The sequence below is a fragment of the Helianthus annuus genome, chromosome 1 (genome assembly GCF_002127325.2).
Source record: "Helianthus annuus cultivar XRQ/B chromosome 1, HanXRQr2.0-SUNRISE, whole genome shotgun sequence".
Lineage (NCBI taxonomy): Eukaryota > Viridiplantae > Streptophyta > Magnoliopsida > Asterales > Asteraceae > Helianthus > Helianthus annuus.
In genome coordinates this window covers 135954860-135973472 of record NC_035433.2, presented here as the reverse complement: position 1 = coordinate 135973472, position 18613 = coordinate 135954860, and the positions used below count along the sequence as shown (strand labels likewise).

Genomic DNA, 18613 nt, shown 5'->3' with positions numbered 1-18613 from the left:
TTCAGGATTTTATTGGCCAACCATTTAGAAAGACGCACAAAGTTTTGTAATGACATGTGACGCTTACCAACGAACAGGTAATATTTCTTCCAAAAACGAAATGCCACAAAATGGCATTCTTGTTTGTGGAATTTTTGATGTGTGGGGACTCGACTTTATGGGACCCTTCCCACCGTCAAAAGGAAACAAATATATACTTGTGGCAGTCGATTACTTGTCTAAATGGGCTGAGGCCGATGCACTTCCAACAAACGATGGAAGAGTCGTGGTAAGATTTCTGAAAAGATTATTCTCTCGTTTCGGAACACCAAAAGCTTTAATAAGTGATAGAGGTACCCATTTTTGTAATCATCAACTTGAAAAAATCTTAACAAGGTATGGGGTCTATCACCGGGTTTCAATGGCATATCACCCTCAAACAAATGGACAAGCCGAAGTGACTAATAGAGGTTTAAAAAGAATACTCGAAAAAACCATAGGGTTAAATAAAAAAGAATGGGGCTTTAAATTAGATGATGCTTTATGGGCTTTTAGAATTGCTTATAAAACAACAATAGGTACAACCCCATATAAGCTCGTCTATGGAAAAAGCTGTAATTTTCCGGTAGAAATTGCACACAAAGCCTACTGGGCAATTAAAAATGTAAACTTAGATTTTGAATTTGCTGGTAAAAATCGATCTTGTCAATTAAACGAATTAGACGAACTAAGGAATTTTGCATACTCTAACTCCAAAATTTATAAGGAAAGAATGAAAAATTTGCATGATAAATGATGTGCGTGAAGTGTGTATATAATTTTGATATATATTTTAAGCCCTTTACACTTTTAGCCAAGTTTTAAATTTATAAAACACGATATTTACTAACACTAAACACACATATGGGCAAGTGCACCCATCGTGGACGTAGTATAGTGTTAGTAAGATACCGAGGTCGTCCAAGGACACAAGAGCTTTTAGTACCGGTTTATCCTCAACGTCTAATCAAATCAAAAAGTTAGAAAAAGGTTTTTAAACTAAAAAAATAAAAACTAACTAAATGCTGAAAAATAAAAATAAAATAAAAACAGATAGACAAGATGAATCACTTGGATCCGACTCGTGTATTAGTATAACCTTTGATTATTTTCGCACTTTTGCACTTGTTTAAGAGATTATCTTAGTTATTGTAGTAGGCCCCTCTTCTGAAGGCGACGTTACCCTCAACCCAGTAGTTTGAGTCAGCAAGGATACAATCCTAAAGGGTTGGATTATTGGAAGATAATGAATTAAGTTATTAATGCAAATTGTGGTAGGCCCCGCTTTTGGCGGTGACGTTACCCTCGGCTAAGTAGTCTGAGTCAGCAGGGATACAGTCCTAAATAGCCGGGTTATAGTATTAATAGTAGTTAACTTATGAGGGGGTCAAAGAGTTTGGATCCCCGCCATCCAATACCTATGGGCATTGAAGGAGATCCTACTAAATTTGACCCAGGTCCCTTGCAGCACCTCTAAACGCTGAACAAGGGCAAGATCCTTACCAAACCGTTCCCTTAACCCCCGACCAGGTAGCCAACATACCTCCATATAGACCGTGGAGATATGAATGGTGAAAATCTTTTATCTTATATAGACAGTAAAATAATGCCAAGACACCACGGACAAACGATAAGGAAAGATCACCTTCAACATAAGCAACTAGTTATTAAAGTCATTAATACAAAACCAAATAAAAAGTGCAAAAGATTAAAAATAAAAAGTATTATACTAAACACTTGTCTTCACCAAGTGATGTAAGAGACTTAGGCAAACATGGCCTTGATTGTCAAGAACTCTTACGATCAATCTTGGATCCCGAGACGACTCACACACTCTACGATGGACAATGGATGATGGTGGTGGATGATGGTGTTATGGTGGTGGTGGGTGGTGGATGAAGTGTGAGAGAGGTGGTGTGCCAAGGGATGAGTTGGAATGAAACCAAGCACTCCTATTTATAGGCTGAACAGAAGGCTGGGCACGGCCCCGTGTCCGCTGGACACGCCCCCGTGCCCGTCTGACATTCTCTCTCTTCATTAATTGTAATTCACAATTACAATTAATGCGCCTGCTGTACTTTCGCCACGCCCCCGTGCTCACTGGACACGGCCCCGTGGTGGGCAATAGAAGCTTCTACAGGTTTGTCTTTTCTGCTGCTTCTTGGACACGGCCCCGTGCTGGCTGAGCACGGGGCGTGTTCAGGCTTCTGTTTTCTCTTCTTTGCTTGGGAGGATGCCGTTGAGGGTTCGGGCAGTCTACTTTTGTTCCTTTTCTTGTATTTATGTTAGAATTAGCTGTCTTTTTGCTTCTTTTGTGAATTTGAGCTCATTTAATCCTGAAAATACAAAAGGAAGACAAAAACACTCTTTTTCCAACATTAGTACTTAAAAAGGGTTAGTTTTATGCCTCATTTGATGTAATTTATATGTTGCATTTTACACACATCAAATACCCCCACACTTGAACTTTTGCTTGTCCTCAAGCAAAACTCTTTAAATGTGGCTTACACTCCCAAATGGAATAGGTAGAAGAGAAGGTTTTTGGCTTGTCATAGAGTGTCAGGAATCCAAGATCTTTTTGGGTTTTATTTTTATTTATTTACAATCCTATTCGTTATGATTTATTTAGAACGTTTCATAAGATAAATTACTTATTTGGGCATAACATGCCTTTTTAAAATTTCATTTATATACAAGTTCACATACCTCACGGGAGAAATCACTCAACACTCGGCCGAAGGTGTATTTTTTAGTGAATCACTCGAGAGCGGCATGGAACTTACGCCTACCATAGGCTTGCCAAGCAATCAATCCTCTTCCTTTTTAACTTTATACCTTTGTAAATATCAAGAGGACTTTTTGGGTGAAGGGTTAGGCTTGGGCTAAAGGTGGGTGGTTGGGTTAGTGGTTAGTAAAAGGGCGAAAAGCGTAAAAAGCGTCGGTTTTCGTAAAACTCTATGTTTTTAGTGACTTTTTATTTTGAAGTATTTCTCCAAACAGGCTTTTGTTTGCATAACTTTGTTTGTTTTTAACTCCATCATTTTTTTTTTTTTGATGTCACACAAAAGAACGAGCTTGCGAAAAAAACGAGCTTGTTACTAAAATAAAGGGTAAAAAGAAAAAGGGTTTTTTTGGTGGGTAAAAAGGGTTTAGGGTAAAGAAACGAAAGGTTTAGGCTCAAAGGGGTTAACTAAGGGGATTTTGGGTAGGTGGTAAAAAAAATGAAAAATAATGGTGTAGAAAGAAAAATGGTTAGTCCTAATGCCTCCATCATTTACTTACTTGGGTTTAAGTTGGTAAGGACCGGGAATGAATCGTCGTGGCAAGTTCTAGAGTTGTAAGAACCAAGCGGCTATTCACACAAGAAACGAAAAATGAGCATTTAGTCTAAGGATGTAAATTTATATGCTCAATAAAGGCTCAAAACTCACTTTTGTGGGAATGGGTTTTTAATGTGATCAAGTATATATAATCAAATTTTAACTAGACTTGTTATGCCGTTTCATAATTTTCTTATGTTGGTTCTTGTTATCACGACGCTTTCGGTTGTAAAATTATAAAAACATAACCTTATTAATCTTTGGATTCCTAACTTAAACTTTAGACAAGTAAAAAAAAAATGAAAATTTTTTGAAAAAATTTGGGGTGTTTAGCGGTTCCAATAGAGTTTTGTGTAAGGCTTGTTGTTAGGACTTGCAAAATTTCAAGGTGTTAGCTTCCCCCCCACAATTAAATTACACATTTTTCTCAATGTGTCCCAAAAATAAATTTTTAGGTTGATTGGATGTGTAATGTGGTGTTAAAAAGCAAAGATTTATGTTACTGGTAGTCTGGACACGGCCCCGTGGTGACCGGACACGGCCCCGTGTTCAGGTGCCAGTAACAAAAATTAAAGAAATGAGACAGAAGCCTGGACACGGGGGCGTGTCTGGTGAACACGGCCCGTGTCCAGTTACCTGAACTAGGCGTTTTTCTGCAGGTGGCTCAGCACGGGGCCGTGTTGGTTGAGCACGGCCCGTGTTGAGCCTTCTGTAATGGAGATTTGTGTCTGGTTGCTTCGTTCTTTGTGCATGGGGCCATTTTTCTCGTTCCCTTTTTCATCCTTTACCACCGTGAGTGTGTTTTATTCCTGCAAATTAAAACTAAAAGATTAAACTAAACTAAGGATAGTTCCGCGGAATGCCTCCGTGGCGCGCCACGTTTATAAGGGTCCTTGGCTAGACCCAATGTGAGGTTATATATTTTCTGAGTGGGATGCTTGGCGTCCCATGGTACACCGTCGGAGAGCAGCATCCAAACTCGAATCAATAACTTTCATGTAGTTGACCGGGTCGTCGTCCTCTATTCTCTTCCCAACTCCGAATTTTACTTCATCATCCCCATACCTCAAGGTGATTGTTCCGTCATTCATATCTACCACCGCTTGTGCGGTGGCAAGAAATGGTCTCCCTAGTATGAGGGGGACCTCGGTGTCTTCCTCCATATCGAGTATGACAAAGTCGGCTGGGTAGACGAATTTGCTTACCTTTACCAAGACATTTTCAATGACACCTTGCGGGAATTTGATGGATCGATCAGCAAGTTGTATGCTCATTTTTGTAGGACTCGTTGTTCCTAGGCCGAGTCTTTTAAACATTGATGAGGGCATGAGGTTAATGCTAGCCCCTAAGTCGGCTAGTGCATTACGAATGGGGGACTCCCCGATTGAGCAGGGAATCGTGAAGCTTCCGGGATCGATTTTCTTTTGGGGAAGTTTATTGAGTACGAGGGCAGAGCATTCTTCGCCTAATTTAACCAATTGCAAAGTTTCAATTTTCTTTTTATGAGTGAGGAAGTCCCTCATGAACTTAGAGTATTTGGGCATTTGGGTTAGGACATCAATAAAAGGAATATTGACATGCAATTGCTTTAGTAGACTTTCGAACTTTGCGAATTGCTCATTGGTCTTTTGACGAATTAACCTGCCGGGGTACGGAACTCGAGGAGCCTTGGTAGGCTCTGGTGACGGAAGGGAGTTCTTCTCTTGCAGAGGTGGGGGTACCGTTTCTTCTGTCGGCGGCGGCGCTTCTGCAGGCCCCACGGTGCGGTTTCGTAGCGTGATGAGATGAACTTGCGCTTTTGGGTTTGTTTCGGTATTGCTAGGTAATGCGCCTTGTGGTCTCTCGGCAAAATTTTGAGCTATTTGATTTAATTGTTTTTCTATGTTTTGAATACTAGCTTGTTGATTTCTAAAATTTGATTCTAATTGTAGAAATCTTTCCGAGTTTTTCTTTTCAGTGTCGGAGATGAGGCAAGATACAGTATCTTCAAGCCTTTCTCGTCCACTTTGTTGTTGAGTGAAATTTTGTGACTCATTTCTTGGTTGTTGAAAGTTTGTTCGTTGGGTTTGTTGGTTACTACTATTGCCGGGTTCTCTCCAACCAAGGTTTGGGTGGTTTCGCCATCCTTGGTTGTAAGTGCCCGTTGGAGGACCCGACGGCCTAGGTCTATTATCAATGTAGCTTACCGATTCCTGTTGATCGTCCGTTTCTTTCATACAACTCCAATTTTCATGTGGCCCACCACACCCTTCACAAGCCATAACCGAGACTGTTTTTGTCATTTCTAACTTTTTTATTTTTGAAGAAAGGGCCTCGATTTGGGCTTGTAAAGAAGTGCTTTCATCGACCTTATGGGCGCCCGGGGCAATAGATTTATTGCCTCGGGGGGTGTGCCATTGAAAATTGGTTTGAGCAGTTTCCTCAATTTGGTTATATATTTCATGCGGGCGTCGATTACCTAAAAGTCCCCCGGAGCTAGAATCAAGTGTATGCCTTGTGTGTGGCAGCAGTCCATTATAGAAAGTGGATACTTGTTGCCATATCGCAAGGCCATGATGTGGACACTTGCGTAATAGTTCCTTGAACCTTTCCCAAGTTTCATATAAGGATTGCCCGTCCTCTTGTGAATATGTATTAATTTCAGTCATTAATTTAGCCGTTTTAGCGGGAGGGAAATACTTATATAGAAATTTTTGGGCTAGTTCATCCCAGGTGTTTACCGATCCAGCTGGGAGGGCGTTGAGCCAAGCTTTCGCTTGGTCTTTTAGTGAGAAAGGAAACATTCAGAGGCGGATGGCGTCATTTGATGCTCCATTGATCCGAAAGGTATCACATATTTCTAAGAAATTAGTAATATGTAGATGGGGATCCTCGTCCGCAAGCCCATGGAAGGTTGCGGAGTTTTGGAGCATTTGTATCAAATGCGGCCGAAGTTCGAAGTTATTAGCTTCAACATTCGGAGCATTGATAGCGGCGCCTAGGTTACCTACGGTGGGTCGTAGATAATCCATGAGGGTGCGTTGGTCCGCCATTGGAGGTGGATCACCCGAAACTTTCTCTTGATTTTTAGCTTTTAATCTTTTTCTGAGAAAGCGTTCGGGTTCTTCTAGAGGTTCTTTTATGTCCTTATTAGAACTGGAGCTCATACACTATGTAGGATTGGCGTCTAGTTCCAAGTCCTGCAATAAAAACAGAAAAGAAGGCTGGTCAGAAGGTTCACCACGGCCCCGTGTTCAGCGAACACGGCCCGTGGTCGGAGTTACAGTGATTGTTTTCCAGATCCCAGTTACTGGAAGTTGGACACGGCCCCGTGTTGCACCGACACGGCCCCGTGGTCAGCCTTCTGTAACTTGGAAAACTAAAAACTGCCAGTAACGATGCTAGGCACGGCCCGTGTCCGACCAGGCACGGCCCGTGCTGAGCTCTGCAGAAGCTGAAAAATTATGAAAAATCCTAAAAATTTAAAAGAAAAATAAAAATATGATTACGCCGTTGATTCCTAACTTTCTTAAAATCCTTGTGTCCCCGGCAGCGGCGCCAAAAACTTGATGTGTGTCGGTGTGTGTATATAATTTTGATATATATTTTAAGCCCTTTTACACTTTTAGCCAAGTTTTAAATTTATAAAACACGATATTTACTAACACTAAACACACATATGGGCAAGTGCACCCATCGTGGACGTAGTATAGTGTTGGTAAGATACCGAGTGTCACGTCCCCCGACCCCATCCTGGATGGAATCGAGAGCCGCGAGCAGTCCATTGGTACCAGTGAGTTATTTTGAAAAATATTGCAGCGGAAATTTTATCAGGACCGTGAGTTAGGAAAAATATCAGAGTTTAGAAACACCGGATTTTATTTAAATAGATGGAATAAATTCCATTGTTACAAAGGTAGCTTTTAATAAAAACAGTATTTCTTAATTTGATTTAATTAATAAAATAAGCCACTTCTTGAAGTCTTTTAGTGTCGGATCCAATCCTTACTCCAATCTACTGTAATTACCTGAAACGCGTTTTAAAAAGGTTTTGTCAGCGGGAAATACTGAGTGAATCATTCAGTTTACTAAAACGACTCGTTTATTATAATTTACAGTATTAAGAGTTTTTACATATGTTTCTGGTATCTACCAACTACCCACAGTATTTGTCACTCGACCGGATCTGTGACTGTGGTCATATCACCATTGGCTGCCCCAATGAATGACGTATATCACTTAATTTTAGGTTCGCCCACCTAAAGTGATAGAAACAGTAGTAATGTGCACAATACCCCACATACCGGCTGTAATTTGGTGATTACATAAACTTAATCACTGTAATTATAATTCTGAAAATAATTTGGAGTATTGTAAAACATTTAATAAAAAGAGAATGACTCACATTATAAGCATGCAGTATTGAATTAACAAGCTTCATGATTCAGATTCTTCTGAGAACTGGTATCTATTTTGATTGTAAGTGTATGGGGTAGTGTTTATCCTATGGATAAGCCTGATAACCTAATTTAAATAATAATGTACACGAAACTAGGTAATTAACTAATACAGCATTTACGATGAACTCACGAGATCAAATTCTCACAATGAACGACAAAGTGCGATACTTAAACATCCATCGAATTAACGACGAACGACAAAGTATAACCCTAATGTGGGCGGCACTTAAACATCCATTGGATATATTGATCGGTCGGAAAATGAATCGTAAGCGATCGAGTTAATACCCTGTATCGTAGCAGAATTCGAGCTAGTGTGTGTTTGGTAGTAATCAGAGAATATCTCAGCGTATATTTGGAGTTTTTACGTCGTTTCAGTGTCCAAAATCGAGTGCCAATATCTGCTATTTATACACAAAAATTGGACATGCTTACGGACCGTAAGACTATTCCCTTACGGTCCGTAAGGGACACCTAATTGTCATAGGGTTGCCACGTGTGGGACTAGGCTGGCTGAGTTGATGATTTCTTCAAATTCGAATTCGACAACGAGATTTGAAGATAATCGTCCACTAGGGTTTACCCCCCCTGGGTTGTAGGGGCCCTGATCCTGATTCTGATTGTTATGAAAATTTTAGAGTTTGTGCAGAATTACTTGGGTGTCTTAACTAGGGTTTCCTATTGAGTAAATAAAATAATAGATATGACTTTTTATGAGAGTTGTTTTACAAAATAGAATAATAAATAATAGTTTTTGGGTAAATCATAAAAAGAGAATAAAATGGTGAGAAAAGAGAATGGACCCACTGTGTAACTTTAGGGTTTAGCTAGGAAATCTCCTGGTATAAATTTTGGATATAACTTTTGGGCTATTAAAAATATAATGCACTCGTGTTAAGTATAGTACCCCTAATTCAACCTTGTTCCGAAGTCCCGAGATAGAATCCCAACAACTTAGTCGGGCAGAGCCCTGACATATGTTATGAGACTCAGATCAATCGGAAAGGGTAGCGGTGATCGAGAGTTAAAACACTTAATATGGGACAGGGCTTTATTATTATTATTATTATTATTATTGTGTAAATAATAAAAATATATAGGAAGAGACAAAAGGGGAAATGCTCGAGAGAAGAAAGGAATTCACAGAAATGTCGAAAGTTTATACTCCTATTTATAGTTGAATGAAGTTACTTATAACTGTCCACGTATCATTCTAAAAACACATGTTGCATTCATATTTATTCTTTTGTTTCTCACATTCTAATATGAAGACACGTCTGTATACACAACTCAAATTGAATTTTGAATTGTGAGTTATTATTATTATTATATATTTAAAATTGGACACTTAATGATTAAAGGCATCTATTTCGAATTTTAGTTGGACACGTCTAACATCCCAATTTTCATTTTTAGTTATTATTTTATTATTTTATTATTATTATTAATTTACCTGCTTTACTTATTTGGCGTTTATAACTTGTAAAATATAACATTTTGTAAAATAATAAATATATCATCAGAATGAGAATATTTTTATCTACATTTTGAACCAAGTTCCATTAATAACAGGGGAGGGCATCTCGGCGCCACCTGTCGTTTATGTATTGTGGTGGAATCCTTTCAACATTTTTCAAGCGATAGACACAAAAGACATGGCGACACAGATATCCGATACGTGTGAAATTCCTGCATGAGCAACTGGCCGATTGATCCACATTGTTATACGTAACCTGATTTGAACATAGACAAAAAAAAGAAAAGCCCTTTAGATGCAAAATATGTTAGAGGATGGGGAATAATGAAATTGCCTAACATGTGTTACCTGATAGACGTTTGTGATGTTGTTCCTTTTATCCAAATGAGTGACGTCTATCAGAAGACTGGAATCGCTGGTCTCGCTTTGGTTTGTGATGTAGCATAAAAACTTCCCTTTAATTATTTCTTTTTGAACTTGGGCGAAAACAGCGTTTGTGTAAATGGCGAACGCGTGTTGTTCTATCGCTAAATCAGTATTGCCAGTGAACATTGTGGAAGAGGTTTTGAACTCCGAAACACGTTGACGATATCGTTGGCTGTCTACCCTATTTTCAAAGCACATCATAAATTGTACAAGGGTGTTTGCGCTTGTTGAGTTAACCTTGAAGGCAGCGTTAGAGCTTTCGCAGCGGGAGGTGGTCTTCATCAAGCAACACATGGGCAGTTCTCTAAAGTAGGCTGGTACCCAGAGATGTTTGATGTTGTACATGTCGTTCAACCAGTTGTGGTCTTGAAGCCCAAATGTTTGTAGGAGGTCATTCCAGCGGGACTCAAACGTTTCAGGTTTGATATAAACATTCCAAACCAAACGATGAATGCAGGACTGAAGATCAGTGTTATCGAGCACATCGGCAGAGATCTGAAAAATTTAATAGTTATAACACGAGTTAGATTAAAACAGTTTGAGAAGACATATAAAAATAGTGTTATGTTGAATAACACATGTTAAAGGTTAACAAACTTATGTATACCTTGGAGGGTAGTTTTTTCATTATATGCCACATGCATAGACGGTGTCGTGATTCGGTAAAGACCATAGGAACAGCTTGTAGCATGGATGGGTCTTGATCACTCAGCACGAGAGTTGGTTGAGTACCGTGTGCCTTCAAGAAAGCCTTAAGCAACCACACGTAAGATTCAATTGACTCGGTTGATATCAAACCCGCTCCAAATGTAACACATTGGAAATGATGATCCACACCCGTGAATGGCACAAAAACCATCTTGTACCTGTGAACAAAAAAATTTGATTTGATGTTAACAATATGAACAACCTTTTTGGGGTTAATATTGGATACTTGGGGATCAGGCCTAACATATGTTAGAGAGGGGGGGGGGACTAACCTGTTTGTGCTGTAAGTTGCGTCAAACGCTAGGACATCGCCAAAAGCTTTGTAGTTAAGCTTTGAAATCTCATCAGCCCAGAATACAGAGGACAACTTTCCGTTTGATACAGTGTAATCAAAAAAGAAGTTGGGTAGGTTGTCATAACGCTCACGCAAGCGTTCAAGGAAAACTTGTGCGTCGCGTTCACCAATAAAAATTCGCAGCTGGTGGCTAAAGTTTTTAAAATCGACCGGTGTCCCATTGACATTGTGATGCCCTCCTTTTAAAGCTACAAGACATCTATAAGACCTCATTGGTCCGATGCGGTTTAGACTCATGTTATGAATGAATTGTTTCGTGGAGAATGACAGTTTCCGTGATATCTTGCTAAGATCACGGTTGTAACTCTCAACAAGTTCATGATTATGAATATCATTGAAACTCAGAACTGTGTATGAATCGTTCGAGATCGAGACTAGTATGCTTGCCTTACAGTCACACCATGTGAAGGTGGTCCTCCGGTGCTTAACAGAAGATTCATCTAGGGTGTCAAAAGTCCTCTTTGGTTGGGGTTTTCCATATTTTGAGCATCGGAGATACTTGTGTGTGGGAATTCCATTCCAGACTTTAGTTTGCCCTTTTTTTACAGAAAAACCTGCTTCAAGCGCATAAAGTTCATACATGGAAAGAACATCCTGAAAGGTTGGATAAGTTTTGCCACACACTGGTATGAACTTATCAGCGACATTAGGAATCCAGTAACGGGTTCCCTGAGGGGTATCAAAAACAAAGTATGGATTCGAAGGATCTGTACCATAAAACGAAAAAAGTTATGAATCTGCAATAAATGGCATGACAAAAAAGGTTATAAATCTGTGATATGAGAATAAAGTGGGCTCCCATTGTCCATTGTACAACCGTTTAACTGGCCGCGTGATGATTCAGCAAACATAGAAGGACCATGAGATGATCCAGAAACAGCAAGAGTCATGGCCTCCATCTGGGAATCTTGGGATGCTACATGTGAACATTATGGAATATGTTTGAACAATGACATATCTGGTGAAGAAATAAAACAAGAAAAGTGTATAGAAAAAACAAACCTTCTTCAGTATCCATAACCTGGTCATCATTAAACGCGTTGTTCATGAAATTGTTGGATACCACAACATCCGGGGATCTAACAGGGGCTTCAGATGACCGAGAACAATCAACATGCATATAAGTGTATGCAGGAGCTTCGAATGGAACAGGTGAACATGGCCATGCAGAATAGGTTGGATTATTAGATTAAAAAGTTGTAAACGACAAAAAAAAAAAACAGATCTTCTAGAACAGTTAATTGACATATATGGACAAACCTGGAGCATTAAATTCATCATCGTTTTGGAAGTAGCTGCAAAAGAACCGGTTTGGGAAACTACGGACCGGCGACATTAATTCAGAGGTTGGTGGATTTGTCTCCATTGATATTAACGGAGATGCTTGCTACTTTGGTGTAAATATGAAGTTTGGTGTTTCTCTGATGAGTGATGAAGAAGAGATAAAAGGAAAATATGAAAAAGAAATATGGGGGAGAGTGAATGTACGATTTGATGGGTTTGATGGGCAATTAATGAAAAGGTCACCTCATAATTCTTGGGGGTTAAAGAAATTTACTAATATAACCTTGATGTAAAAGTTAAAATAAAGAGATCAATGCAACGTGGCAACATGCTAGCCACATATATAGTTTGCTAAGTTTCCTAAAAAAATGGGGTTTTTTACCAAGCATTATCCTATATATATATATATATATATATATATATATATATATATATATATATATATATATATATATATATATATATAGGGGAAGGTTCAAATGAAAACCACTAGTTAACGCGAAAACTCGAAAACTAATTAAAAAAAGCCAAAAAAACAAGCAAAAAAATTTTTTTTTAAAAATTTTTTTTTTTCAATCAAATTTTCGCAGGTTTTTTTATTAAAAAAAAAAATTTCAAAAAAAAAAAAAAAAAAAAAATTTTTTTGTGTAGTGCACATGTGTAATACTGCACATGTGTCTGTGTACTACACATGTGTATTATTACACATGTGCACTACACAAATTTTTTTTTTTTTTTTTTTTTGAAAAAAAGTTTTTTTTTATATATAAAAACTAGCGATTTTTATTAAAAAAATTGAAAAAAAAAAAAAAAATTTTTTTGTGTGTTTTTTAGGCTTTTTTTAGTTAGTTTTCGAGTTTTCGCGTTAAAAGTGGTTTTCATTTGAACCATCCCCTATATATATATATATATATATATATATATATATATATATATATATATTTCAGAGTTATGTCACTTTTTGGTTAAAAGGAATAATATTAAGGTAAATGATACCGAATCAAAATATAAAATTTTGTGAATATGAGTTGTACAAAATAGGATTCAATGGTTCAACTGAATTAGTTTAAGAAATCGATGTCAAACGAATGAGATGAAATAATATAATTTCCAAAGTGACTAGGTTCAAACCAAAAGATATATATGGTCAATAGATATTTAAAATGAATGTGAAGGATTTTTAGAATCAATAAAAATTATTTGTCAAAAGAAATCTTACTTTGATTTGCAACTGAGGAAGACTTAGAATCGACGGGTTCAAAATGAAATAAAAGCATGAAAAATGATTTGTCAACTATTGAATGAGAAAGATCGATGTGCTGAGATGAGTGAATTGCAAAGATATACTAAGAGATAATAGGGTTAGTGTATCATGGTTTAAAGTTCCAAGTTGATTGTATACTATTAGTGACCAAATTTTTCATACTATGTCAGAGAGATCGAAATATAATAAGAACAAGTTGTTTTGGCATGACCAACCATTATATTATATTTCTAAAGCAAATGTAATATATATTATTTGTTTTACATTTTTACTATATGTGAATGGTTAACATTGTCAAATAAATTTTAGTATTTTTACTATACTATAACTTATATTTACTATGTAATATAGATTACAAAATATCATGGTGAAGTTATTACATTTACAAAATATTTTAGTATTATGATTTTGTAAAAAAGTCACTATTATTTATAACGTTAAATGAAAGTTGTAAATAAAAGGGGTAAAAGTATTTGTAAATATGTAACACTTGTTGGGGTGATTCTATGTGATTACTTATTTTCATTTTTGAAACTATATAACGTTGTCAATGTAATTACAAATGTTGTAAATAAGTGAAAACGGTGACTATTCTTTATATATTACAGTGTTCTCCTAACCCAACGTGGTTGATGACTACAGAGTTACCACAAAACATGTGATAGATTATTATTTATATAGTTTTATTTGTCCCTCTAATTCTTATATCATTTTTATGAAAATATGTATTTTCTTTACAGTACGAAGCAAAATATTTTTATATATATAATTAAGATTTATTAAATAAGTACAATGACTTAATTAACTAGTCATTATCATGGCGGATATTAGTTAGTGCTGCCTTATTTAAGCATATGTGGCCAGTCCATGCTTAACTAAGGCTAGGCTATTCAATACCTGCCCCTGATAATAACTTTAGTATCTGAAAATAATACTAGCACTTCTGTTATTTATTACTAATAATAAAAATAAGTAACTTAAATATAAATTTAATGAGAGTATATCTCAATATAATTTTTTATATAAAATATAAATTCTTTACCTCAATGTTTTATCAGAATTCATTAACTCGATATTAAAGAGTTACTGTTTTATAGTAATGCGATTCATAGCGCAAAAAGCGAAATGATATTTTGAGTTGAATGAAGCCCTCCAGTGGTCTTTATAAAGTAAGCGAATCAAATGCGCAATAACCAGAGCATGTGTAACGTGTGGATTTACCAAGAAATGAAATAGATCAATATTCGCTATTATGAAAGAAATCCTCATAATATGATAGTTATTTAGAGGAAGTAAAAATGCGAAAGTCAACTTATTATATGCAGAAGTCAGAATTTTAACGAAAGGAAATATAAAAACTTTATCTGGAATTTTGTGTGATAACAGTTGTTAAGTGACATTACCAGGAATGTCGAATGAAATGAAATAGGGGATTTGCAAAGGTATATGACTTCTTTTGTAGTGTTAATAATTATGACTCTGATTAGACTGTGCACCGATAATTGTGAAATCTTGTTACAACGTACCTCAGCGAGATTTATGTTGGTTGTAGGATCATATGGCAAAGCGCTTCTTTTTTTATTAGTAGTTTTTCTACTGACGGAATTAGCATTGGTGTTATCGTGTCTAATTTATATTTTCCAAAGGTCTTGCCTTGGAAGTCATGTGTGATAAACTTCGACGTCCGTAGATATATATAAATTAAGTTTTATGTGTTTTCTTGTGCATTAGCACAACTTTAGATGTTTCTTACTTGCGTTAATAGTTTATGATAACGCATTGGTAATTCTTATATTTTTGATGGTGTTCCAATTTATAGAGTTTCCATTGTTTATTTTGTCACACGAACTACGAGACAAATGATCAAACGAAATAATGTTTGATATCGGAAAAGAGATTCCTAATAAAGAAATCTAGACACATATGCTTGTGTTTTATTCCTAATCGACTTTTGAAATTCCTTATAGATATACATATCTATATAATTATATATTTCACATGCTGTAATATACATACCTTCTATAAGATCAATGTATTTAGCAGATTCATATTTCCAAAAACAAGTCAAATATCTGGTCATGATTTTATTTAGGGAAATCTTGTCACTGATTTGACATATTATTTACCCCGTCTTATCCGGTTCGCGCCGGAGAGATAACTTCAGTATATCCAGACAAGCTGGAGAGTCTGCTACTCTATACCCAGTTTTACCGGAGAAAATTTTCTATTTCCCATAAATAGTATCTTTTCAAGATTTTTAAAAGTGCCTCTTTATTAGGACTTTTATCCAGAATCAAGGAAATTTGTATTTCCCTAACATATCTTATTCTCGACCAAATAAGATCAATAAGCAAGAAGCAATTACGTGCTATTGCCTGCTAATCGTCTTTTTTATGGAATACCAATATCCATTACATTGTACTTATATAAGTAATTTACCTTAAAGTTTATTTAAGGCAAAATTCTTAAGTTCAAGTCTAAATATCATCCGGAGTGCTATCAGATAATATTAAGCTTCTAATTTTCCGTTTAAACTTAGGTATTATTATAACACCTAATTGCGTAAACAAGTAGCTTAGCTTATACTAAGGCATCTTTTCTTATGTTCAAGTCTAACTGCTATTGGCTGTGCTACCATTTAACAGTAATCTCCTAACTCTTTTTATTTAAGCTTAAGTATTATTGTTACAACACTTATAGGCTTAAAGCAGTGGCTCTGATACCACCTTCTGTCACGTCCCCCGACCCCATCCTGGACGGAATCGGGAGCCGCGAGCAGTCCAGTGGTACCGGTGATTTATTTTGAAAAATATTGCAGCGGAAATTTTATCAGGACCGTGAGTTAGGAAAAATATCAGAGTTTAGAAACACCGGATTTTATTTAAATAGATGGAATAAATTCCATTGTTACAAAGGTAGCTATTAATAAAAACAATATTTCTTAATTTGATTTAATTAATAAAATAAGCCACTTCTTGAAGTCTTTTAGTGCCGGATCCAATCCTTACTCCAATCTACTGTAATTACCTGAAACGCGTTTTAAAAAGGTTTTGTCAGCGGGAAATACTGAGTGAATCATTCAGTTTACTAAAACGACTTGTTTATTATAATTTACAGTATTAAGAGTTTTTACATATGTTTCTGGTATCTACCAACTACCCAGAGTATTTGTCACTCGACCGGATCTGTGACTGTGGTCATATGACCATTGGCTGCCCCAATGAATGACGTATATCACTTAATTTTAGGTTCGCCCACGTAAAGTGATAGAAACAGTAGTAATGTGCACAATACCCCACATACCGGCTGTAATTTGGTGATTACATAAACTTAATCACTGTAATTATAATTCTGAAAATAATTTGGAGTATTGTAAAACATTTGATAAAAAGAGAATGACTCACATTATAAGCATGTAGTATTGAATTAACAAGCTTCATGATTCAGATTCTTCTGAGAACTGGTATCTATTTTGATTGTAAGTGTATGGGGTAGTGTTTATCCTATGGATAAGCCTGATAACCTAATTTAAATAATAATGCACACGAAACTAGGTAATTAACTAATACAGCATTTACGATGAACTCACGAGATCAAATTCTCACAATGAACGACAAAGTGCGATACTTAAACATCCATCGAATTAACGACGAACGACAAAGTATAACCCTAATGTGGGCGACACTTAAACATCCATTGGATATATTGATCGGTCGGAAAATGAATCGTAACATCGATCGAGTTAATACCCTGTATCGTAGCAGAATTCGAGCTAGTGTGTGTTTGGTAGTAATCAGAGAATATCTCAGCGTATATTTGGAGTTTTTACGTCGTTTCAGTGTCCAAAATCGAGTGCCAATATCTGCTATTTATACACAAAAATTAGACATGCTTACGGACCGTAAGACTATTCCCTTACGGTCCGTAAGGGACACCTAATTGTCATAGGGTTGCCACGTGTGGGACTAGTCCGGCTGAGTTGATGATTTCTTCAAATTCGAATTCGACAACGAGATTTGAAGATAATCGTCCACTAGGGTTTACCCCCCCTGGTTGTAGGGGCCCTGATCCTGATTCTGATTGTTATGAAAATTTTAGGGTTTGTGCAGAATTACTTGGGTGTCTTAACTAGGGTTTCCTATTGAGTAAATAAAATAATAGATATGACTTTTTATGAGAGTTGTTTTACAAAATAGAATAATAAATAATAGTTTTTGGGTAAATCATAAAAAGAGAATAAAATGGTGAGAAAAGATTATGGACCCACTGTGTAACTTTAGGGTTTAGCTAGGAAATCTCCTGGTATAAATTTTGGGTATAACTTTTGGGCTATTAAAAATATAATGCACTCGTGTTAAGTATAGTACCCCTAATTCAACCTTGTCCCGAAGTCCCGAGATAGAATCCCAACAACTTAGTCGGGCAGAGCCCTGACATATGTTATGAGACTCAGATCAATCGGAAAGGGTAGCGCTGATCGCGAGTTAAAACACTTAATACGGGACAGGGCTTTATTATTATTATTGTGTAAATAATAAAAATATATAGGAAGAGACAAAAAGGGAAATGCTCGAGAGAAGAAAGGAATTCACAGAAATGTCGAAAGTTTATACTCCTATTTATAGTTGAATGAAGTTACTTATAACTGTCCACGTATCATTCTAAAAACACATGTTGCATTCATATTTATTCTTTTGTTTCTCACATTCTAATATGAAGACACGTCTGTATACACAACTCAAATTGAATTTTGAATTGTGAGTTATTATTATTATTATATATTTAAAATTGGACACTTAATGATTAAAGGCATCTATTTCGAATTTTAGTTGGACACGTCCAACATCCCAATTTTCATTTTTAGTTATTATTTTATTATTTTATTATTATTATTAATTTACCTGCTTTACTTATTTGGCGTTTATAACTAGTAAAATATAACATTTTATAAAATAATAAATATATCATCAGAATGAGAATATTTTTATCTACATTTTGAACCAAGTTCCATTAATAACAGAGTAGGTTCAATTATAACGTATTTTTATAATTTAATTATTAAACGGTTCATGGACCCGTCTAGATACTTCATATTCTTACAGTCAACTTACCCGTAAGCTACCTGTCTAATAACATAAGTTTTTATAGACTTTTATTTTATTAGAAAGGTCACCCATATACAGGCCAATTAATTATAATAATATTTCAACCGACTATATATAAAATATTGTTTAGAACTATTTGGGTTGAATATTTATATAAAAAATAAACTAGTTACTAGTGGTTAATAAATTTAACCAAACCTATAATTCTTTATATAAA

At 36.1% G+C, this 18613-nt stretch overlaps 1 protein-coding gene and 1 non-coding gene across 2 annotated transcripts; one reads left to right on the top strand and one right to left on the bottom strand.

Moving 5' to 3' along the window:
- Nucleotides 1-5885: 5885 nt before the first annotated feature.
- On the top strand, nucleotides 5886-5992 carry LOC118482957. Its single transcript, XR_004869345.1, has one exon. It is a non-coding gene; the product is annotated as a small nucleolar RNA R71 (small nucleolar RNA).
- Nucleotides 5993-9339: 3347 nt separating this feature from the next.
- On the bottom strand, nucleotides 9340-12109 carry LOC110932270 (protein FAR1-RELATED SEQUENCE 5). Its single transcript, XM_022175621.2, has 7 exons — nucleotides 12004-12109; nucleotides 11746-11832; nucleotides 11561-11659; nucleotides 10661-11450; nucleotides 10288-10546; nucleotides 9603-10175; nucleotides 9340-9510 (listed from the first exon to the last, which is right to left on the bottom strand). The coding sequence occupies exons 1-7, from the start codon at nucleotides 12107-12109 to the stop codon at nucleotides 9340-9342; spliced, it is 2085 nt and encodes a 694-aa protein (XP_022031313.2).
- Between the last annotated feature and the right edge of the window lie 6504 nt (nucleotides 12110-18613).